This window comes from Phyllobates terribilis, unplaced genomic scaffold (assembly GCF_046119375.1).
Source record: "Phyllobates terribilis strain yellow unplaced genomic scaffold, ASM4611937v1 Scaffold_12__6_contigs__length_324123572, whole genome shotgun sequence".
NCBI lineage: Eukaryota > Metazoa > Chordata > Amphibia > Anura > Dendrobatidae > Phyllobates > Phyllobates terribilis.
The window spans coordinates 85,879,115-85,901,603 of record NW_027362772.1 but is presented as its reverse complement, the minus strand read 5'-3'; the positions used below and the strand labels follow the sequence as shown (position 1 = coordinate 85,901,603).

Sequence of the window (22,489 nt, the reverse complement as noted above, 5' to 3'; positions counted from 1 at the left end):
AGAGCTGTACATTGTGTGTCCTCCCACGAGGAGCAGAGAGCTGTATATTGTGTGTCCTCCCACGAGGAGCAGAGAGCTGTATATTGTGTGTCCTCCCACGAGGAGCAGAGAGCTGTGCATTGTGTGTCCTCCCACGAGGAGCAGAGAGCTGTGCATTGTGTGTCCTCCCACGAGGAGCAGAGAGCTGTGCATTGTGTGTCCTCCCACGAGGAGCAGAGAGCTGTGCATTGTGTGTCCTCCCACGAGGAGCAGAGAGCTGTGCATTGTGTGTCCTCCCACGAGGAGCAGAGAGCTGTGCATTGTGTGTCCTCCCACGAGGAGCAGAGAGCTGTGCATTGTGTGTCCTCCCACGAGGAGCAGAGAGCTGTTCATTGTGTGTCCTCCCACGAGGAGCAGAGAGCTGTTCATTGTGTGTCCTCCCACGAGGAGCAGAGAGCTGTTCATGGTGTGTCCTCCCACGAGGAGCAGAGAGCTGTACATGGTGTGTCCTCCCACGAGGAGCAGAGAGCTGTACATGGTGTGTCCTCCCACGAGGAGCAGAGAGCTGTACATGGTGTGTCCTCCCACGAGGAGCAGAGAGCTGTACATGGTGTGTCCTCCCACGAGGAGCAGAGAGCTGTACATGGTGTGTCCTCTTACGAGGAGCAGAGAGCTGTACATTGTGTGTCCTCTCACGAGGAGCAGAGAGCTGTACATTGTGTGTCCTCCCACGAGGAGCAGAGTGCTGTACATTGTGTCCCCCTCCCCATGAGGAGCAGAGAGCTGTACATTGTGTCCCCCTCCCCATGAGGAGCAGAGAGCTGTACATGGTGTGTCCTCCCACGAGGAGCAGAGAGCTGTACATGGTGTGTCCTCCCACGAGGAGCAGAGAGCTGTACATGGTGTGTCCTCCCACGAGGAGCAGAGAGCTGTACATGGTGTGTCCTCCCCATGAGGAGCAGAGAGCTGTACATGGTGTGTCCTCCCATGAGGAGCAGAGAGCTGTACATGGTGTGTCCTCCCACGAGGAACAGAGAGCTGTACATTGTGTGTCCTCCCATGAGGAGCAGAGAGCTGTACATTGTGTGTCCTCCCATGAGGAGCAGAGAGCTGTACATTGTGTGTCCTCCCATGAGGAGCAGAGAGCTGTACATTGTGTGTCCTCCCATGAGGAGCAGAGAGCTGTACATTGTGTGTCCCCCTCCCCATGAGGAGCACAGAGCTGTACATTGTGTGTCCCCCTCCCCATGAGGAGCACAGAGCTGTACATTGTGTGTCCACCCATGAGAAGCACAGAGCTGTACATTGTATCCCCCTCCCCATGAGGAGCAGAGAGCTGTACATTGTATCCCCCTCCCCATGAGGAGCAGAGAGCTGTACATTGTGTGTGTGTCCCCATCCCCATGAGGAGCAGAGAGCTGTACATTGTGTGTGTGTCCCCATCCCCATGAGGAGCAGAGAGCTGTACATTGTGTCCCCCTCCCCATGAGGAGCAGAGAGCTGTACATTGTGTGATGTTCTTTTTTTTTTTTTTAGGATGTTCTACAGGAATGTTCAAACCCAACCAAGGAGATGACAGCTGCCTACACTGCCCCTTCAACAGCCGGACCACCTCTGAGGGGGCCACCAATTGTGTGTGCCGGACGGGCTACTACCGAGCGGACTCAGACCCTTTACAGATGCCCTGTACCAGTATGTGACTTGGGGGATGAGGTTAATAGGGTAGTTAATAAATGGACAAATGGAGGCCAGTGGGGTCCTCTCTCTCCTGTAGAGTGTAAGCTCTTATGGTCAGTGGGGTCCTCTCTCTCTCTCCTGTAGAGTGTAAACTATTATGGTCAGTGGGGTCCTCTCCCTCTCCTGTAGAGTGTAAGCTCTTATGGTCAGTGTGGTCATCTCTCTCTCTCTCCTGTAGAGTGTAAGCTCTTATGGTCAGTGGGGTCCTCACTCTCCTGTAGAGTGTAAGCTCTTATGGTCAGTGGGGTCCTCTCTCTCTCTCTCTCCTGTAGAGTGTAAGCTCTTATGGTCAGTGGGGTCCTCACTCTCCTGTAGAGTGTAAGCTCTTATGGTCAGTGGGGTCCTCACTCTCCTGTAGAGTGTAAGCTCTTATGGTCAGTGGGGTCCTCTCTCTCCTGTAGAGTGTAAGCTCTTGTAGTCAGTGGGGTCCTCTCTCTTCTGTAGAGTGTAAGCTCTTATGGTCAGCGGGGTCCTCTCTCTCCTGTAGAGTGTAAGCTCTTGTAGTCAGTGGGGTCCTCTCTCTCTCTCCTGTAGAGTGTAAGCTCTTATGGTCAGTGGGGTCCTCACTCTCCTGTAGAGTATAAGCTCTTATGGTCAGTGGGGTCCTCTCTCTCCTGTAGAGTGTAAGCTCTTATGGTCAGTGGGGTCCTCTCTCTTCTGTAGAGTGTAAGCTCTTATGGTCAGTGGGGTCCTCTCTCTCTCTCCTATAGAGTGTAAGCTCTTATGGTCAGTGGGGTCCTCTCTCTCTCTCTCTCTCTCCTGTAGAGTGTAAGCTCTTGTAGTCAGTGGGGTCCTCTCTCTTCTGTAGAGTGTAAGCTCTTATGGTGAGTGGGGTCCTCTCTCTCTCTCCTGTAGAGTGTAAGCTCTTATGGTCAATGGGGTCCTCTCTCTCTTCTGTAGAGTGTAAGCTCTTATGGTCAGTGGGGTCCTCTCTCCTGTAGAGTGTAAGCTCTTATGGTCAGTGGGGTCCTCTCTCTGTCTCTCTCCTGGTTAGCAGGCTACTCTCGGACGGTTCCTCTGTATCTTCCTGACTGTCTCTTTGTCTCTCTCTCTCTCTGTCTCTCTCTCCTGGTTAGCAGTCTACTCTCGGACAGTCCCTCTGTATCTCCCTGACTGTCTCTTTGTTTGCTCTCCGCAGCGACCCCGTCCTCCCCACAGACGGTCATCTCTAGCGTTAACGAGACCTCCCTGATGCTGGAGTGGTCGTCTCCGCGAGACTCGGGGGGCCGGGAGGATCTGGTGTATAACATCATCTGTAAGAGCTGTGGCTCGGGGCGCGGGGGCTGCACGCGCTGCGGAGACAACGTCCAGTTTGCGCCCCGCCAGCTGGGCCTCACCGAGCCGCGGGTCTACATCAGCGACCTCCTGGCGCACACGCAGTACACCTTCGAGATCCAGGCTGTGAACGGCGTCACCGACCAAAGCCCGTACTCCCCGCACTTCACAGCCGTGAACATCACCACCAACCAGGCCGGTAAGTGCCGCGCCGCGCGGACCGCAGCGCTATAGAGGGGGATATCAGCGCTATACAGGGGGATATCAGCGCTATAGAGGGGGATATCAGTGCTGGAGCGCTATAGAGGGAGATATCAGTGCTGGAGCGCTATAGAGGGAGATATCGGTGCTGGAGCGCTATAGAGGGAGATATCGGTGCTGGAGCACTATAGAGGGGGATATCAGTGCTGGAGCGCTATAGAGGGGGATATCAGTGCTGGAGCGTTATAGAGGGGGATATCAGCACTATAGAGGGGGATATCAGTGCTGGAGCGCTATAGAGGGGGATATCAGTGCTGGAGCGCTATAGAGGGGGATATCAGTGCTGGAGCGCTATAGAGGGAGATATCAGTGCTGGAGCGCTATAGAGGGAGATATCAGTGCTGGAGCGCTATAGAGGGAGATATCAGTGCTGGAGCGCTATAGAGGGGGATATCAGCGCTATAGAGGGGGATATCAGTGCTGGAGCGCTATAGAGGGAGATATCGGTGCTGGAGCGCTATAGAGGGGGATATCAGTGCTGGAGCGCTATAGAGGGGGATATCAGCGCTATAGAGGGGGATATCAGCGCTATAGAGGGGGATATCAGTGCTGGAGCGCTATAGAGGGGGATATCAGTGCTGGAGCGCTATAGAGGGAGATATCAGTGCTGGAGCGCTATAGAGGGGGATATCCGCGCTATAGAGGGGGATATCAGCGCTATAGAGGGGGATATCAGTGCTGGAGCGCTATAGAGGGAGATATCAGTGCTGGAGCGCTATAGAGGGAGATATCAGTGCTGGAGCGCTATAGAGGGAGATATCAGTGCTGGAGCGCTATAGAGGGGGATATCAGTGCTGGAGCGCTATAGAGGGGGATATCAGTGCTGGAGCGCTATAGAGGGGGATATCAGTGCTGGAGCGCTATAGAGGGGGATATCAGTGCTATAGAGGGGGATATCGGTGCTGGAGTGCTATAGAGGGAGATATCAGTGCTGGAGCGCTATAGAGGGAGATATCAGTGCTGGAGCGCTATAGAGGGGGATATCAGTGCTGGAGCGCTATAGAGGGGGATATCAGTGCTGGAGCGCTATAGAGGGGGATATCAGTGCTATAGAGGGGGATATCGGTGCTGGAGTGCTATAGAGGGAGATATCGGTGCTGGAGCGCTATAGAGGGAGATATCTGTGCTGGAGCGCTATAGAGGGGGATATCAGTGCTGGAGCGCTATAGAGGGGGATATCAGTGCTGGAGCGCTATAGAGGGAGATATCAGTGCTGGAGCGCTATAGAGGGGGATATCCGTGCTGAAGCATTATAAGGGAATGTTAGAAGCTTGTCGCCTCTGTTCTGTCCATGGGGGGTCAGTAAGACCCTCTTCCTGTGCTGGGTGCTGAGCTCCGGGTGGTCGGAGCCTGGATGTAACATTTATAATTGATGCCGTTATACCATCTCCGCTCTGAAATCAGGTCAGCGGCTCCAAACCTGCATCATCTGCACCGTGTATATATATATATATATAGTGTACGGCAGAGAGTTGTACTCCCGGCAGTGTGTATATATACTTTTTGCACCATACGGTCCAGCTGCTCCCACAACAGCTGAATGGGGTTGAGATCTGGTGACTGCGCTGGCCGCTCCATTACAGATAGAATACCAGCTGCCTGCTTCTTCCCTATAGTTCATGTATAATTTGGAGGTGTGCTTTGGGTCATTGTCCTGTTGTAGGATGAAATTGGCTCCAATCAAGCGCTGTCCACAGGGTATGGCATGGTGTTGCAAAATGGACTGATAGCCTTCCTTATTCAAAATCCCATTTACCTTGTACAAATCTCCCACTTTACCAGCACCAAAGCTACCCCAGACCATCACATTACCTCCACCATGCTTGACAGATGGCGTCAGGCACTCTTCCAGCATCTTTTCAGTTGTTCTGCGTCTCACAAATGTTCTTCTGTGTGATCCAAACACCTCAAACTTTGATTCGTCTGTTCATAAAACTTTTTTCCAATCTTCCTCTGTCCAATGTCTGTGTTCTTTTGCCCATATTAATCTTTTGCTTTTATTAGCTTGTCTCAGATATGGCTTTTTCTTTGCCACTTTGCCCTGAAGGCCAGCATCCCGGAGTCGCCTCTTCGCTGTAGACGTTGACACTGGTTTTTTGCGTGTACTATTTAATGAAGCTGCCAGTTGAGGAGCTGTGAGGCGTCGATTTCTCACACTAGAGACTCTAATGTCCTTGTCTTGTTGCTCAGTTGTGCAGCGGGGCGCCCACTTCTCTTTCTGCTCTGGTTACAGCCTGTTTGTGCTCTCCTTCTACTCTGGTTAGAGCCTGTTTGTGCTCTCCTCTGAAGGGAGTAGTACACACCGTTGGAGGAAATCTTCACTTTCTTGGCAATCTCTCGCATGGAATAGCCTTCATTTCTAAGAACAAGAACAGACTGTTGAGTTTCACATGAAAGTTCTCTTTTTCTGGCCATTTTGAGAGTTTCATAGAACAAACAAATGTAATGCTCCAGATTCTCAACTAGCTCAAAGTAAGGTCAATGTTACAACTTCTCAAATCAGCCAAACCGTTTTCAGCCGGGCTAACATGCTTGTGCAAGGGTTTTCTAGGGTTTTCTAAACATCCATTATCCTTCTTACACAGTTAGCAAACACAATGTACCATTAAAACACTGGAGTGGTGGTTGTTGGAAATGGGCCTCTATACACCTATGTAGATATTGCAATAAAAACAAGACGTCTGCAACTAGAACAGTCATTTACCACATTGTTAATGTATAGAGTGGATTTCTGATTAATTTAATGTTAGCTTCATTGAAAAAAAATGTGCTTTTCTTTCAAAAATAATGAAATTTCTAAATGACCCCAAACTTTTGAACACTAGTGTGTATGTATGTATGTATACATATACAGTACACACCAAAAGTTTGGACACCCCTTCTCATTGCAGGCTCTGATCCAGGAATGTACGAGCCCTCAGTGCTGGGGGTCCGCTGCTGCAGACTCTGATTCGGGAATGTACGAGCGCTCAGCGCTGGGGGTCCTCTGCTGCAGGCTCTGATCCAGGAATGTACGAGCCCTCAGTGCCGGGGGTCCGCTGCTGCAGACTCTGATCCGGGAATGTACGAGCCCTCAGTGCTGGGGGTCCGCTGCTGCAGACTCTGATCCGGGAATGTACGAGCCCTCAGTGCTGGGGGTCCGCTGCTGCAGACTCTGATCCGGGAATGTACGAGCCCTCAGTGCTGGGGGTCCGCTGCTGCAGACTCTGATCCGGGAATGTACGAGCCCTCAGTGCTGGGGGTCCGCTGCTGCAGACTCTGATCCGGGAATGTACGAGCCCTCAGTGCTGGGGGTCCGCTGCTGCAGACTCTGATCCGGGAATGTACGAGCCCTCAGTGCTGTGGGTCCGCTGCTGCAGGCTCTGATCCGGGAATGTACGAGCCCTCAGTGCTGGGGGTTCGCTGCTGCAGACTCTGATCCGGGAATGTATGAGCGGTCAGTGCTGGGGGTCCGCTGCTGCAGACTCTCATCAGGGAATGTACGAGCCCTCAGTGCTGGGGGTCCGCTGCTGCAGACTCTGATCCGGGAATGTATGAGCGGTCAGTGCTGGGGGTCCGCTGCTGCAGACTCTCATCAGGGAATGTACGAGCCCTCAGTGCTGGGGGTCCGCTGCTGCAGGCTCTGATCCGGGAATGTACGAGCCCTCCTCCTCCTTTTGTATCATGGCCGGATCCCTTTTCGTTTTCCTCCTTCTCTTATATTAGGGCCGGGTCCCTCCTCCTTGTTCTCCTTTAGATCCCTCTTTGTCCTCTTGTTTTGGGTCAGGTACCTCTTCCTTGTCTTTCTCTTCTTGTACCGGGCTGGGTCCCTTCTCCTTGTCCTCTTGTATCGGGCCAGGTAACTCCTTTTCCTTCTCTTTTTTCAGGGCCAGGTCTCTTTTTCCTTTCTTTCCCCCTTCTCAACCCTAACTGTCAATGATCGGCTCCTCCTGTGCCCTCAGTCCTGACGGTCAGTGATCGGCTCCTCCTGTGCTCTCAGTCCTGACGGTCAGTGATCGGCTCCTCTTGTGCCCTCAGTCCTGAACGTCAGTGATTGGCTCCTCCTGTGCCCTCAGTCCTGACGGTCAGTGATCGGCTCCTCCTGTGCTCTCAGTCCTGACGGTCAATGATCGGCTCCTCCTGTGCCCTCAGTCCTGATGGTCAATGATCGGCTCCTCCTGTGCTCTCAGTCCTGATGGTCAATGATCGGCTCCTCCTGTGCTCTCAGTCCTGATGGTCAATGATCGGCTCCTCCTGTGCCCTCAGTCCTGACTGTCAATGATCGGCTCCTCCTGTGCTCTCAGTCCTGACGGTCAATGATCGGCTCCTCCTGTGCTCTCAGTCCTGACGGTCAATGATCGGCTCCTCCTGTGCCCTCAGTCCTGACGGTCAATGATCGGCTCCTCCTGTGCCCTCAGTCCTGACGGTCAATGATCGGCTCCTCCTGTGCCCTCAGTCCTGACGGTCAATGATCGGCTCCTCCTGTGCTCTCAGTCCTGACGGTCAATGATTGGCTCCTCCTGTGCCCTCAGTCCTGACGGTCAATGATCGGCTCCTCCTGTGCTCTCAGTCCTGACGGTCAATGATCGGCTCCTCCTGTGCCCTCAGTCCTGACGGTCAATGATTGGCTCCTCCTGTGCCCTCAGTCCTGATGGTCAATGATCGGCTCCTCCTGTGCCCTCAGTCCTGACGGTCAATGATCGGCTCCTCCTGTGCCCTCAGTCCTGACGGTCAATGATCGGCTCCTCCTGTGCCCTCAGTCCTGACGGTCAATGATCGGCTCCTCCTGTGCTCTCAGTCCTGACGGTCAATGATCGGCTCCTCCTGTGCCCTCAGTCCTGACGGTCAATGATTGGCTCCTCCTGTGCCCTCAGTCCTGACGGTCAATGATCGGCTCCTCCTCTGCCCTCAGTCCTGACGGTCAATGATTGGCTCCTCCTGTGCCCTCAGTCCTGACGGTCAATGATCGGCTCCTCCTGTGCTCTCAGTCCTGACGGTCAATGATTGGCTCCTCCTGTGCTCTCAGTCCTGACGGTCAATGATTGGCTCCTCCTGTGCCCTCAGTCCTGACGGTCAATGATTGGCTCCTCCTGTGCCCTCAGTCCTGACGGTCAATGATTGGCTCCTCCTGTGCTCTCAGTCCTGACGGTCAATGATCGGCTCCTCCTGTGCTCTCAGTCCTGACGGTCAATGATCGGCTCCTCCTGTGCCCTCAGTCCTGACGGTCAATGATCGGCTCCTCCTGTGCCCTCAGTCCTGACGGTCAATGATTGGCTCCTCCTGTGCCCTCAGTCCTGACGGTCAATGATCGGCTCCTCCTGTGCTCTCAGTCCTGACGGTCAATGATCGGCTCCTCCTGTGCTCTCAGTCCTGACGGTCAATGATTGGCTCCTCCTGTGCCCTCAGTCCTGACGGTCAATGATCGGCTCCTCCTGTGCCCTCAGTCCTGACGGTCAATGATCGGCTCCTCCTGTGCTCTCAGTCCTGACGGTCAATGATCGGCTCCTCCTGTGCCCTCAGTCCTGACGGTCAATGATTGGCTCCTCCTGTGCCCTCAGTCCTGACGGTCAATGATCGGCTCCTCCTGTGCCCTCAGTCCTGACGGTCAATGATCGGCTCCTCCTGTGCCCTCAGTCCTGACGGTCAATGATCGGCTCCTCCTGTGCCCTCAGTCCTGACGGTCAATGATCGGCTCCTCCTGTGCCCTCAGTCCTGACGGTCAATGATCGGCTCCTCCTGTGCCCTCAGTCCTGACGGTCAATGATCGGCTCCTCCTGTGCCCTCAGTCCTGACGGTCAATGATCGGCTCCTCCTGTGCCCTCAGTCCTGACGGTCAATGATCGGCTCCTCCTGTGCCCTCAGTCCTGACGGTCAATGATTGGCTCCTCCTGTGCCCTCAGTCCTGACGGTCAATGATTGGCTCCTCCTGTGCCCTCAGTCCTGACGGTCAATGATTGGCTCCTCCTGTGCCCTCAGTCCTGACGGTCAATGATTGGCTCCTCCTGTGCCCTCAGTCCTGACGGTCAATGATTGGCTCCTCCTGTGCCCTCAGTCCTGACGGTCAATGATTGGCTCCTCCTGTGCCCTCAGTCCTGACGGTCAATGATTGGCTCCTCCTGTGCCCTCAGTCCTGACGGTCAATGATTGGCTCCTCCTGTGCCCTCAGTCCTGACGGTCAATGATTGGCTCCTCCTGTGCTCTCAGTCCTGACGGTCAATGATTGGCTCCTCCTGTGCCCTCAGTCCTGACGGTCAATGATTGGCTCCTCCTGTGCTCTCAGTCCTGGCGGTCAATGATCGGCTCCTCCTGTGCCCTCAGTCCTGGCGGTCAGTGATTGGCTTCTCCTGTGCTCTCAGTCCTGACGGTCAATGATTGGCTCCTCCTGTGCCCTCAGTCCTGACGGTCAATGATTGGCTCCTCCTGTGCTCTCAGTCCTGGCGGTCAATGATCGGCTCCTCCTGTGCCCTCAGTCCTGGCGGTCAGTGATTGGCTCCTCCTGTGCTCTCAGTCCTGACGGTCAATGATCGGCTCCTCTTGTGCTCTCAGTCCTGACGGTCAATGATCGGCTCCTCCTGTGCCCTCAGTCCTGACGGTCAATGATTGGCTCCTCCTGTGCTCTCAGTCCTGACGGTCAATGATTGGCTCCTCCTGTGCTCTCAGTCCTGACGGTCAATGATCGGCTCCTCCTGTGCCCTCAGTCCTGACGGTCAATGATCGGCTCCTCCTGTGCTCTCAGTCCTGACGGTCAATGATCGGCTCCTCCTGTGCTCTCAGTCCTGACGGTCAATGATCGGCTCCTCCTGTGCTCTCAGTCCTGACGGTCAATGATCGGCTCCTCCTGTGCCCTCAGTCCTGACGGTCAATGATCGGCTCCTCCTGTGCTCTCAGTCCTGACGGTCAATGATCGGCTCCTCCTGTGCCCTCAGTCCTGACGGTCAATGATCGGCTCCTCCTGTGCCCTCAGTCCTGACGGTCAATGATCGGCTCCTCCTGTGCTCTCAGTCCTGACGGTCAATGATCGGCTCCTCCTGTGCCCTCAGTCCTGACGGTCAATGATCGGCTCCTCCTGTGCTCTCAGTCCTGACGGTCAATGATCGGCTCCTCCTGTGCCCTCAGTCCTGACGGTCAATGATCGGCTCCTCCTGTGCCCTCAGTCCTGACGGTCAATGATCGGCTCCTCCTGTGCCCTCAGTCCTGACGGTCAATGATCGGCTCCTCCTGTGCTCTCAGTCCTGACGGTCAATGATTGGCTCCTCCTGTGCCCTCAGTCCTGACGGTCAATGATCGGCTCCTCCTGTGCTCTCAGTCCTGATGGTCAATAATCGGCTCCTCCTGTGCCCTCAGTCCTGATGGTCAATGATTGGTGCCTCTTGTGCCCTCAGTCCTGGCGGTCAATAATCGGCTCCTCCTGTGCCCTCAGTCCTGGCGGTCAATGATCGGCTCCTCCTGTTCCCTCAGTCCTGACGGTCAATGATTGGTGCCTCTTGTGCCCAAAGCCCGGACTGTCAGTAATCGGCTTTTCTCATGCCCCTAGCTTGGATGGTCAATGATCGAGCCCCCCACATTGTCACATCCCTGTTTGCACCCCATCCCCCCTCAGAAAGGTCAAGTAGTCATCTGTCTACTTGGGGTTGTAGTCCCCAGGCACAAAGCACCCCCAGCACTCAGGCTCCTGGTCAGTGCGGAGTTCTCTGCTGCACGACCTGGCAAGTAGGCCAAGTGCTGCTATTAAAGCTGACAGCTCCTTAGTTCGGAGCGGCGTGCGCTGTCAGGGGCGCCGTCATCACGAGAGGTGAACTTTCTGCTCCAGTAATCCCAGCATCAGCGCTGCCTTCAGGAGCAGCTCCACCACTAATCCCCCATGCTCTGCTCTTTTCCAGCTCCGTCCAGCGTCTCCATCATGCACCAGGTGAGCCGCGCCGTGGACAGCATCACCCTGTCGTGGTCACAGCCGGACCAGCCCAACGGCGTCATCCTGGACTATGAGCTCCTGTACTATGAAAAGGTGTGGAGTGCTAGCTCTGCCGCCACTGGCGTAGGTCTCACGTGCCCCCATTACCTGGGTGGTTCAGTCCCGCCCCATTTGTAAGATCTTTGGTTGTATCGAAGATTGATCCAGTACAGTGATCCCTGTACGTCAGTGCCCACTGCCCAGTCATTCAGCGCCCGCTCCCCCCAGTGCCCACTGCCCAGTCATTCAGCGCCCGCTCCCCCCAGTGCCCACTGCCCAGTCATTCAGCGCCCGCTCCCCCCAGTGCCCACTGCCCAGTCATTCAGCGCCCGCTCCCCCCAGTGCCCACTGCACAGTCATTCAGCGCCCGCTCCCCTCAGTGCCCACTGCCCAGTCATTCAGCGCCCGCTCCCCCCAGTGCCCACTGCCCAGTCATTCAGCGCCCGCTCCCCCCAGTGCCCACTGCCCAGTCATTCAGCGCCCGCTCCCCCCAGTGCCCACTGCCCAGTCATTCAGCGCCCGCCCCCCCTAGTGCCCACTGCCCAGTCATTCAGTGCCCGCTCCCCCCAGTGCCCACTGCCCAGTCATTCAGCGCCCGCTCCCCCCAGTGCCCACTGCCCAGTCATTCAGCGCCCGCTCCCCCCAGTGCCCACTGCCCAGTCATTCAGCGCCCGCTCCCCCCAGTGCCCACTGCCCAGTCATTCAGCGCCCGCCCCCCCCAGTGCTCACTGCCCAGTCATTCAGTGCCCGCTCCCCCCAGTGCCCACTGCCCAGTCATTCAGCGCCCGCTCCCCCCAGTGCCCACTGCCCAGTCATTCAGCACCCGCTCCCCCCAGTGCCCACTGCCCAGTCATTCAGCACCCGCTCTCCGTAGTGACCATTCAGTCATTTAGCGCCCGCTCTTCATGCCCTGTATTTTCGGTGCGCTCATGCCAGCTGCAGTCGATCTTCACTTTGGGTAGTGGGTCCTGACGCGCGTTATTACCCATCAGACCTGAGGACCTGTTTGCCAGCAGTGCCACACAGGCGAGTTCACCCCTCTTAGAGGGCAGAAATGTTCCTTGTCCACCTGCAGCCCGAGGGTGTGGGCAGGACGTCCCCGGATGTGGTGATGTCTCATTGTCAGGTATCTGCCGCCTTGCTGCACCGGACAGCAGTATGGCCTCCAGGGTAAGAGCCTCCGCGTTGTGTATTTGCAGGACCTGACAGAACATAACTCATCGGTGGTGAAGAGTCCGACCAACACGGTGGTTGTGTCCGGCCTGAAGGCGGGCACCATATACGTCTTTCAGGTGAGAGCGCGGACCGTGGCTGGATACGGCAGATACAGCGGCAAAATGTATTTCCAGACCATGACGGAAGGTGAGCGCTCAGCTGGGTGCTGGCTGTGGCCACTGGCATCAGCGGTGCCCGCGGGTGACCTCTGACCTTTCGTTACAGCTGAGTATCAGAGCAGCTTCCAGGAAAAGCTCCCGCTGATCATCGGCTCCTCGGCCGCCGGGCTGGTCTTCCTCATCGCCCTGGTCGTCATCATTATTGTCTGCAATAGGTAGAGTATGGCGTATATGTATAGAGTAGGACCGCAGCGTCACGTGGCGCCGTACCATGGTCCAGCACACGGCGTCCGTTCCATGCTGATCCTCTGCAGGACAGATGATCTGATGGGGGTAGTAGTGGTTTGATCCCTGGATTAACTACGCTTTGTATTTTCTCCAGAAGACGAGGATTTGAGAGAGCAGACTCTGAATACACAGACAAACTGCAGCACTATACCAGTGGCCACAGTACGTACCGCCTGCCCTCTCCAGGCGTGGGGGCGCGCGCTCTCCTTGGTTCGTTGCTTAATTTGTTCCCCTAAAGTTGTAACGTATTCACCAAATCATAACCCCCATCCGTCCCCCCGAGGGACCCTCACCACGCTCCATCCCACCCCCATGTAACCTGTGAGGGTGGTCTTCACATCACTATGTATGGGATCATCGTGACCACCCATCTGCCACCCTTCTTACTGGTGGCCGTGCACAGAAATAGGGTTGTCAGACGGAGAGGTCGGGGGGTGGGCTCATGTGATTGTCACACTCCATGGTAGATCTCCATCAAATCATCTGCTCGTGTCATGCTGCTCCTCCTCCCATCATCCAGCTTCCCCCACCATGTAACACGGCCCACCCTGCTTGCCTCCCCTGTAACACGGCCCACCCTGCTCGCCTCCCCTGTAACACGGCCCACCCTGCTCGCCTCCCCTGTAACACGGCCCACCCTGCTCGCCCACCCTGCTCGCCTCCCCTGTAACACGGCCCACCCTGCTCGCCTCCCCTGTAACACGGCCCACCCTGCTCGCCTCCCCTGTAACACGGCCCACCCTGCTCGCCTCCCCTGTAACACGGCCCACCCTGCTTGCCTCCACCATGTAACACGGCCCACCCAGCTCGCCTCCCCTGTAACACGGCCCACCCTTCTCGCCTCCCCTGTAACACGGCCCACCCTGCTCGCCTCCCCTGTAACACGGCCCACCCTGCTCGCCTCCCCTGTAACACGGCCCACCCTGGGATCATCGTGACCACCCATCTGCCACCCTTCTTACTGGTGGCCGTGCACAGAAATAGGGTTGTCAGACGGAGAGGTCGGGGGGTGGGCTCATGTGATTGTCACACTCCATGGTAGATCTCCATCAAATCATCTGCTCGTGTCATGCTGCTCCTCCTCCCATCATCCAGCTTCCCCCACCATGTAACACGGCCCACCCTGCTCGCCTCCCCTGTAACACGGCCCACCCTGCTCGCCTCCCCTGTAACACGGCCCACCCTGCTCGCCTCCCCTGTAACACGGCCCACCCTGCTCGCCTCCCCTGTAACACGGCCCACCCTGCTTGCCTCCCCTGTAACACGGCCCACCCTGCTGGCCTCCCCTGTAACACGGCCCACCCTGCTGGCCTCCCCTGTAACACGGCCCACCCTGCTGGCCTCCCCTGTAACACGGCCCACCCTGCTCGCCTCCCCTGTAACACGGCCCACCCTGCTCGCCTCCCCTGTAACACGGCCCACCCTGCTTGCCTCCCCTGTAACACGGCCCACCCTGCTTGCCTCCCCTGTAACACGGCCCACCCTGCTCGCCTCCCCTGTAACACGGCCCACCCTGCTCGCCTCCCCTGTAACACGGCCCACCCTGCTCGCCTCCCCTGTAACACGGCCCACCCTGCTCGCCCACCCTGCTCGCCTCCCCTGTAACACGGCCCACCCTGCTCGCCTCCCCTATAACACGGCCCACCCTGCTCGCCCACCCTGCTCGCCTCCCCTGTAACACGGCCCACCCTGCTCGCCTCCCCTGTAACACGGCCCACCCAGCTCGCCTCCCCTGTAACACGGCCCACCCTGCTTGCCTCCACCATGTAACACGGCCCACCCAGCTCGCCTCCCCTGTAACACGGCCCACCCTTCTCGCCTCCCCTGTAACACGGCCCACCCTGCTCGCCTCCCCTGTAACACGGCCCACCCTGCTCGCCTCCCCTGTAACACGGCCCACCCTGCTCGCCTCCCCTGTAACACGGCCCACCCTGCTCGCCTCCCCTGTAACACGGCCCACCCTGCTCGCCTCCCCTGTAACACGGCCCACCCTGCTCGCCTCCCCTGTAACACGGCCCACCCTGCTCGCCTCCCCTGTAACACGGCCCACCCTGCTCGCCTCCCCTGTAACACGGCCCACCCTGCTCGCCTCCCCTGTAACACGGCCCACCCTGCTCGCCTCCCCTGTAACACGGCCCACCCTGCTCACCTCCACCATGTAACGCGGCCCACCCTGCTCGCCCCCCCTGTAACGCGGCCCACCCTGCTTGCCCCCCCCTGTAACACGGCCCACCCTGCTCGCCTTCCCTGTAACACGGCCCACCCTGCTCGCCTTCCCTGTAACACGGCCCACCCTGCTCGCCTTCCCTGTAACACGACCCACCCTGCTCGCCTCCCCTGTAACACGGCCCACCCTGCTCGCCTCCCCTGTAACACGGCCCACCCTGCTCGCCCCTCCCTGTAACACGACCCACCCTGCTCGCCTCCCCTGTAACACGGCCCACCCTGCTCGCCTCCCCTGTAACACGGCCCACCCTGCTCGCCTCCCCTGTAACACGGCCCACCCTGCTCGCCTCCACCATGTAACACGGCCCACCCAGCTTGCCTCCCCTGTAACACGGCCCACCCTGCTCGCCTCCACCATGTAACACGGCCCACCCTGCTCGCCTCCCCTGTATCACGGCCCACCCTGCTCGCCTCCCCTGTAACACGGCCCACCCTACTCACCTCCACCATGTAACACGGCCCACCCTGCTCGCCCCCCCTGTAACACGACCCACCCTGCTCGCCTCCCCTGTAACACGGCCCACCCTGCTCGCCTCCCCTGTAACACGGCCCACCCTGCTCGCCCCTCCCTGTAACACGACCCACCCTGCTCGCCTCCCCTGTAACACGGCCCACCCTGCTCGCCTCCCCTGTAACACGGCCCGCCCTGCTCACCTCTACCATGTAACACGGCCCACCCTGCTCGCCTCCACCATGTAACACGCCCCACCCTGCTCACCTCCACCATGTAACGCGGCCCACCCTGCTCGCCCCCCCCTGTAACACGGCCCACCCTGCTCGCCTCCCCTGTAACACGGCCCACCCTGCTCGCCTCCCCTGTAACACGGCCCACCCTACTCACCTCCACCATGTAACACGGCCCACCCTGCTCGCCTCCCCTGTAACACGGCCCACCCTGCTCGCCTCCCCTGTAACACGGCCCACCCTGCTCGTCTCCCCTGTAACACGGCCCACCCTGCTCGCCTCCCCTGTAACACGGCCCACCCTGCTCGCCTCCCCTGTAACACGGCCCACCCTGCTCGCCTCCCCTGTAACACGGCCCGCCCTGCTCACCTCTACCATGTAACACGGCCCACCCTGCTCGCCTCCACCATGTAACACGCCCCACCCTGCTCACCTCCACCATGTAACGCGGCCCACCCTGCTCGCCCCCCCCTGTAACACGGCCCACCCTGCTTGCCCCCCCCTGTAACACGGCCCACCCTGCTCGCCTTCCCTGTAACACGGCCCACCCTGCTCGCCTTCCCTGTAACACGGCCCACCCTGCTCGCCTTCCCTGTAACACGACCCACCCTGCTCGCCTCCCCTGTAACACGGCCCACCCTGCTCGCCTCCCCTGTAACACGGCCCACCCTGCTCGCCCCTCCCTGTAACACGACCCACCCTGCTCGCCTCCCCTGTAACACGGCCCACCCTGCTCGCCTCCCCTGTAACATGGCCCACCCTGCTCGCCTCCCCTGTAACACGGCCCACCCTGCTCGCCTCCACCATGTAACACGGCCCACCCAGCTTGCCTCCCCTGTAACACGGCCCACCCTGCTCGCCTCCACCATGTAACACGGCCCACCCTGCTCGCCTCCCCTGTAACACGGCCCACCCTGCTCGCCTCCCCTGTAACACGGCCCACCCTGCTTGCCCCTCCCTGTAACACGGCCCACCCTGCTCGCCTCCCCGTAAAACGGCCCACCCTGCTCGCCTCCCCCTGTAACACAGCCCACCCTGCTCGCCTCCCCTGTAACACGGCTCACCCTGCTCGCCTCCCCTGTAACATGGCCCACTCTGCTCGCCTCCCCGTAAAAAAGCCCACCCTGCTCGCCTCCCTCGTAAAACAGCCCACCCTTCTCGCCTCCCCTATAACACAGTCCACTCTGCTCGCTTCCACTGTAGCACAGTCCACCCTGCTCACCTCCCTGCTCCTTTATACTGCTCGCCACCCCTGTAACACAGTCCACCCTGATCGCCTCCCTCGCACCTCCCGCCTCCCTCACACCGCCCGCCTCCCTCGCACCTCCCTCGCACCGCCCGCCTCCCTTGCACCGCCCGCCTCCCTCACCATTTGGCATCCCGACAACTCCTCTCCTCCTCACCTCGTCTCCTCTCTACTTACCGCTCACCTTCCCGGCCCCCTTGCCGCTCACCTTCCCGGCCCCCTTGCCGCTCACCTTCCCAGCCCCCTTGCCGCTCACCTTCCCGGCCCCCTTGCCGCTCACCTTCCCGGCCCCCTTGCCGCTCACCTTCCCGGCCCCCTTGCCGCTCACCTTCCCGGCCCCCTTGCCGCTCACCTTCCCGGCCCCCTTGCCGCTCACCTTCCCGGCCCCCTTGCCGCTCACCTTCCCGGCCCCCTTGCCGCTCACCTTCCCGGCCCCCTTGCCGCTCACCTTCCCGGCCCCCTTGCCGCTCACCTTCCCGGCCCCCTTGCCGCTCACCTTCCCGGCCCCCTTGCCGCTCACCTTCCCGGCCCCCTTGCCGCTCACCTTCCCGGCCCCCTTGCCACTTGCCGCTCACCTTCCATCCCCCTCTGCACTTGCCGCTCACATTACTGGCCTCCTCACCACTTGCCGCACATCTTCCCAGCCCTCTAGCCACTTGCCACACATCTTCCCGGCCCACTAGCCACTTGCCGCTCACCTTCCGTCCCCCTCTCCACTTGCTGCTCACATTACTGGCCTCCTCACCACTTGCCGCACATCTTCCCGGCCCACTTGCCGCACATCTTCCCGGCCCTGTAGCCACTTGCCGCTCACCTTCCGTCCCCCTCTCCACTTGCCGCTCACCTTCCGTCCCCCTCTCCACTTGCTGCTCACATTACTGGCCTCCTTGCCGCACATCTTCCCAGCCCTCTAGCCACTTGCCGCACATCTTCCCAGCCCTCTAGCCACTTGCCGCTCACCTTCCATCCCCCTCTCCACTTGCCGCTCACATTACTGGCCTCCGCACCACTTGCCACACATCTTCCCGGCCCCCTTGCCACTTGCCGCACATCTTCCCGGCCCTGTAGCCACTTGCCGCTCACCTTCCGTCCCCCTCTCCACTTGCCGCTCACCTTCCGTCCCCCTCTCCACTTGCCGCTCACCTTCCGTCCCCCTCTCCACTTGCCGCTCACCTTCCGTCCTCCTCTCCACTTGCTGCTCACATTACTGGCCTCCTCACCACTTGCCGCTCATCTTCCCAGCCCTCTAGCCACTTGCCGCACATCTTCCCGGCCCTCTAGCCACTTGCTGCTCACCTTCCGTCCCCCTCTACACTTGCCGCTCACATTACTGGCCTCTTCACCACTTGCCGCACATCTTCCCGGCCCCCTTGCCACTTGCCGCACATCTTCCCGGCCCTCTAGCCACTTGCCGCTCACCTTCCATCCCCCTCTCCACTTGCCGCTCACCTTCCGTCCCCCTCTCCACTTGCCGCTCACCTTCCGTCCCCCTCTCCACTTGCCGCTCACCTTCCGTCCCCCTCTCCACTTGCCGCTCACCTTCCGCCCCCTCTCCACTTGCCGCTCACCTTCCGTCCCCCTCTCCACTTGCCCCTCACATTACTGGCCTCCTCACCACTTGCCGCACTTCTTCCCAGCCCTCTAGCCACTTGCCGCACATCTTCCCGGCCCTCTAGCCACTTGCCTCTCACCTTCCATCCCCCTCTCCACTTGCCGCTCACATTACTGGCCTCCTCACCACTTGCCGCACATCTTCCCGGCCCCCTTGCCACTTGCCGCACATCTTCCCGGCCCTCTAGCCACTTGCCGCTCACCTTCCGTCCTCCTCTCCACTTGCCGCTCACCTTCCGTCCCCCTCTCCACTTGCCACTCACCTTCCGTCCCCCTCTCCACTTGCCGCTCACCTTCCGTCCCCCTCTCCACTTGCTGCTCACATTACTGGCCTCCTCACCACTTGCCCCACATCTTCCCAGCCCTCTAGCCACTTGCCACACATCTTCCCGGCCCTCTAGCCACTTGCCGCTCACCTTCCGTCCCCCTCTCCACTTGCCGCTCACGTTACTGGCCTCCTCACCACTTGCCGCACATCTTCCCGGCCCCCTTGCCGCACATCTTCCCGGCCCTCTAGCCACTTGCCGCTCACCTTCCGTCCCCCTCTCCACTTGCTGCACATCTTCCCGGCCCTCTAGCCACTTGCCGCTCACCTTCCGTCCCCCTCTCCACTTGCCGCTCACCTTCCGTCCCCCTCTCCACTTTCCGCTAACCATCCCAGCCCTCTTGCTCTCAGCTTTATATTTATCCATTCTCCAAGTCTCTCAGATTTCGTTTTCCACTGCAGTGACACCAGGAATGAAAATTTACATAGATCCTTTTACATATGAGGATCCCAATGAAGCCGTTCGTGAATTTGCTAAAGAAATTGACATTTCGTGTGTGAAAATCGAGCAAGTGATTGGAGCAGGTACGTGCCGGCGCGCTGTGTTTCCCCGGCGCGCTGTGTTTCCCCGGCGCGCTGTGTTTCCCCGGCGCGCTGTGTTTCCCCGGCGCGCTGTGTTTCCCCGGAGCGCTGTGTTTCCCCGGAGTGCCGTGTGTAGTTGATTCCTGCCTGGTTGTCGTCTTCTGACACTTCGGCGTCTCTCTCCTCTTGTGATTCCCATAGGAGAGTTTGGTGAAGTTTGCAGCGGACACCTGAAGCTCCCAGGAAAGAGAGAGATTTTTGTGGCTATCAAGACTTTGAAGTCGGGGTACACAGAGAAGCAGAGGCGGGACTTCCTCAGTGAGGCCAGCATCATGGGACAGTTTGACCACCCCAACGTCATCCATTTGGAAGGAGTGGTTACCAAGAGCTCGCCAGTCATGATTATCACCGAGTTCATGGAGAACGGATCCTTGGACTCATTTCTCCGGGTGCGGACTTGTCAGACGCTATAGAGGGTGATGGTTGGTCTGTAGTGCCTGATCTGGAGCTTTGATAATTGCTTATAGCCTCTACTTCTGCTTGGGTAGTGGGCTGGTAACGTCTGCTGCTCCTGGAGTGGTGGGCTGTTGCTGCTCCTGGAGTGGTGGGCTGTTGCTGCTCCTGGAGTGGTGGGCTTTTGCTGCTCCTGGAGTGGTGGGCTGTTGCTGCTCCTGGAGTGGTGGGCTGTTGCTGCTCCTGGAGTGGTGGGCTGTTGCTGCTCCTGGAGTGGTGGGCTGTTGCTGCTCCTGGAGTGGTGGGCTGGTAACGTCTTCTGCTCCTGGGGTGGTGGGCTGGTGACTTCCGCTGCTCCTCGGGTGGTGGGCTGGTGACGTCTTCTGCTTCAGGGTTGGCTGTTGCTGCTCCTGGAGTGGTGGGCTTTTGCTGCTCCTGGAGTGGTGGGCTTTTGCTGCTCCTGGAGTGGTGGGCTGTTGCTGCTCCTGGAGTGGTGGGCTGTTGCTGCTCCTGGAGTGGTGGGCTGTTGCTGCTCCTGGAGTGGTGGGCTGTTGCTGCTCCTGGAGTGGTGGGCTGTTGCTGCTCCTGGAGTGGTGGGCTGTTGCTGCTCCTGGAGTGGTGGGCTGTTGCTGCTCCTGGAGTGGTGGGCTGTTGCTGCTCCTGGAGTGGTGGGCTTTTGCTGCTCCTGGAGTGGTGGGCTGTTGCTGCTCCTGGAGTGGTGGGCTGGTAACGTCTTCTGCTCCTGGGGTGGTGGGCTGGTGACTTCCGCTGCTCCTCGGGTGGTGGGCTGGTGACGTCTTCTGCTTCAGGGTTGGCTGTTGCTGCTCCTGGAGTGGTGGGCTTTTGCTGCTCCTGGAGTGGTGGGCTTTTGCTGCTCCTGGAGTGGTGGGCTTTTGCTGCTCCTGGAGTGGTGGGCTTTTGCTGCTCCTGGAGTGGTGGGCTTTTGCTGCTCCTGGAGTGGTGGGCTTTTGCTGCTCCTGGAGTGGTGGGCTGTTGCTGCTCCTGGAGTGGTGGGCTGTTGCTGCTCCTGGAGTGGTGGGCTGTTGCTGCTCCTGGAGTGGTGGGCTGTTGCTGCTCCTGGAGTGGTGGGCTGTTGCTGCTCCTGGAGTGGTGGGCTGTTGCTGCTCCTGGAGTGGTGGGCTTTTGCTGCTCCTGGAGTGGTGGGCTGTTGCTGCTCCTGGAGTGGTGGGCTTTTGCTGCTCCTGGAGTGGTGGGCTTTTGCTGCTCCTGGAGTGGTGGGCTTTTGCTGCTCCTGGAGTGGTGGGCTTTTGCTGCTCCTGGAGTGGTGGGCTGTTGCTGCTCCTGGAGTGGTGGGCTGTTGCTGCTCCTGGAGTGGTGGGCTGTTGCTGCTCCTGGAGTGGTGGGCTGTTGCTGCTCCTGGAGTGGTGGGCTGTTGCTGCTCCTGGAGTGGTGGGCTGTTGCTGCTCCTGGAGTGGTGGGCTGTTGCTGCTCCTGGAGTGGTGGGCTTTTGCTGCTCCTGGAGTGGTGGGCTGTTGCTGCTCCTGGAGTGGTGGGCTGTTGCTGCTCCTGGAGTGGTGGGCTGTTGCTGCTCCTGGAGTGGTGGGCTGTTGCTGCTCCTGGAGTGGTGGGCTGTTGCTGCTCCTGGAGTGGTGGGCTGTTGCTGCTCCTGGAGTGGTGGGCTGTTGCTGCTCCTGGAGTGGTGGGCTGTTGCTGCTCCTGGAGTGGTGGGCTGTTGCTGCTCCTGGAGTGGTGGGCTGTTGCTGCTCCTGGAGTGGTGGGCTGTTGCTGCTCCTGGAGTGGTGGGCTGTTGCTGCTCCTGGAGTGGTGGGCTGTTGCTGCTCCTGGAGTGGTGGGCTGTTGCTGCTCCTGGAGTGGTGGGCTGTTGCTGCTCCTGGGGTGGTGGGCTGGTGACTTCCGCTGCTCCTCGTATGGTGGGCTGGTGACGTCTTCTGCTTCAGGGTTGGTGGGCTGGTGACGTCTTCTGCTCCTGGGGCGGTGGGCTGGTGACGTCTTCTGCTCCTGGGGCGGTGGGCTGGTGACGTCTTCTGCTCCTGGGGCGGTGGGCTGGTGACGTCTTCTGCTCCTGGGGCGGTGGGCTGGTGACGTCTTCTGCTCCTGGGGCGGTGGGCTGGTGACGTCTTCTGCTCCTGGGGCGGTGGGCTGGTGACGTCTTCTGCTCCTGGGGCGGTGGGCTGGTGACGTCTTCTGCTCCTGGGGCGGTGGGCTGGTGACGTCTTTTGCTCCTGGGGCGGTGGGCTGGTGACGTCTTCTGCTCCTGGGGCGGTGGGCTGGTAATGTCCGCTTTCTCTACCAGGGTGGCTGGTTTATGAGGTTTGGTTTCCTACAATTGTGTGTTCTTTTTTCTCTGCAGCAGAATGACGGGCAGTTCACGGTCATCCAGCTGGTGGGCATGCTGAGGGGCATTGGTGCGGGTATGAAGTACTTGGCTGATATGAATTACGTCCACCGGGACTTGGCTGCCCGTAACATCCTGGTGAACAGTAACCTGGTGTGTAAAGTCTCTGACTTTGGCTTATCTCGCTTCCTGGAAGATGACACCTCCGACCCGACGTACACCAGCGCCCTGGTGAGTGACGTCTGCCGCCTCTGCTGTGCCCCTCTATGCCATCTTACATTACTATGAGGCCCCCCTGACC

At 59.1% G+C, this 22,489-nt stretch overlaps 1 protein-coding gene across 4 annotated transcripts in view; it reads left to right on the top strand.

The window, feature by feature from the left end:
* The window catches only part of EPHB2 (EPH receptor B2), a 150,108-nt gene that overhangs the window by 116,694 nt on the left and 10,925 nt on the right, over nt 1-22,489 (top strand). Inside the window, exons 4-12 of one of the 4 annotated variants that reach the window (XM_073656023.1) lie at nt 1,516-1,671; nt 2,855-3,190; nt 11,112-11,236; nt 12,382-12,544; nt 12,623-12,731; nt 12,899-13,014; nt 19,299-19,421; nt 19,620-19,867; nt 22,204-22,419. In XM_073656023.1, the coding sequence (XP_073512124.1) occupies nt 1,516-1,671; nt 2,855-3,190; nt 11,112-11,236; nt 12,382-12,544; nt 12,623-12,731; nt 12,899-13,014; nt 19,299-19,421; nt 19,620-19,867; nt 22,204-22,419 (1,592 nt within the window). The remainder of the gene's footprint in view (nt 1-1,515; nt 1,672-2,854; nt 3,191-11,111; nt 11,237-12,381; nt 12,545-12,622; nt 12,732-12,898; nt 13,015-19,298; nt 19,422-19,619; nt 19,868-22,203; nt 22,420-22,489) is intronic. The other 3 variants (XM_073656024.1, XM_073656025.1, XM_073656026.1) reach the window with 3 other exon arrangements.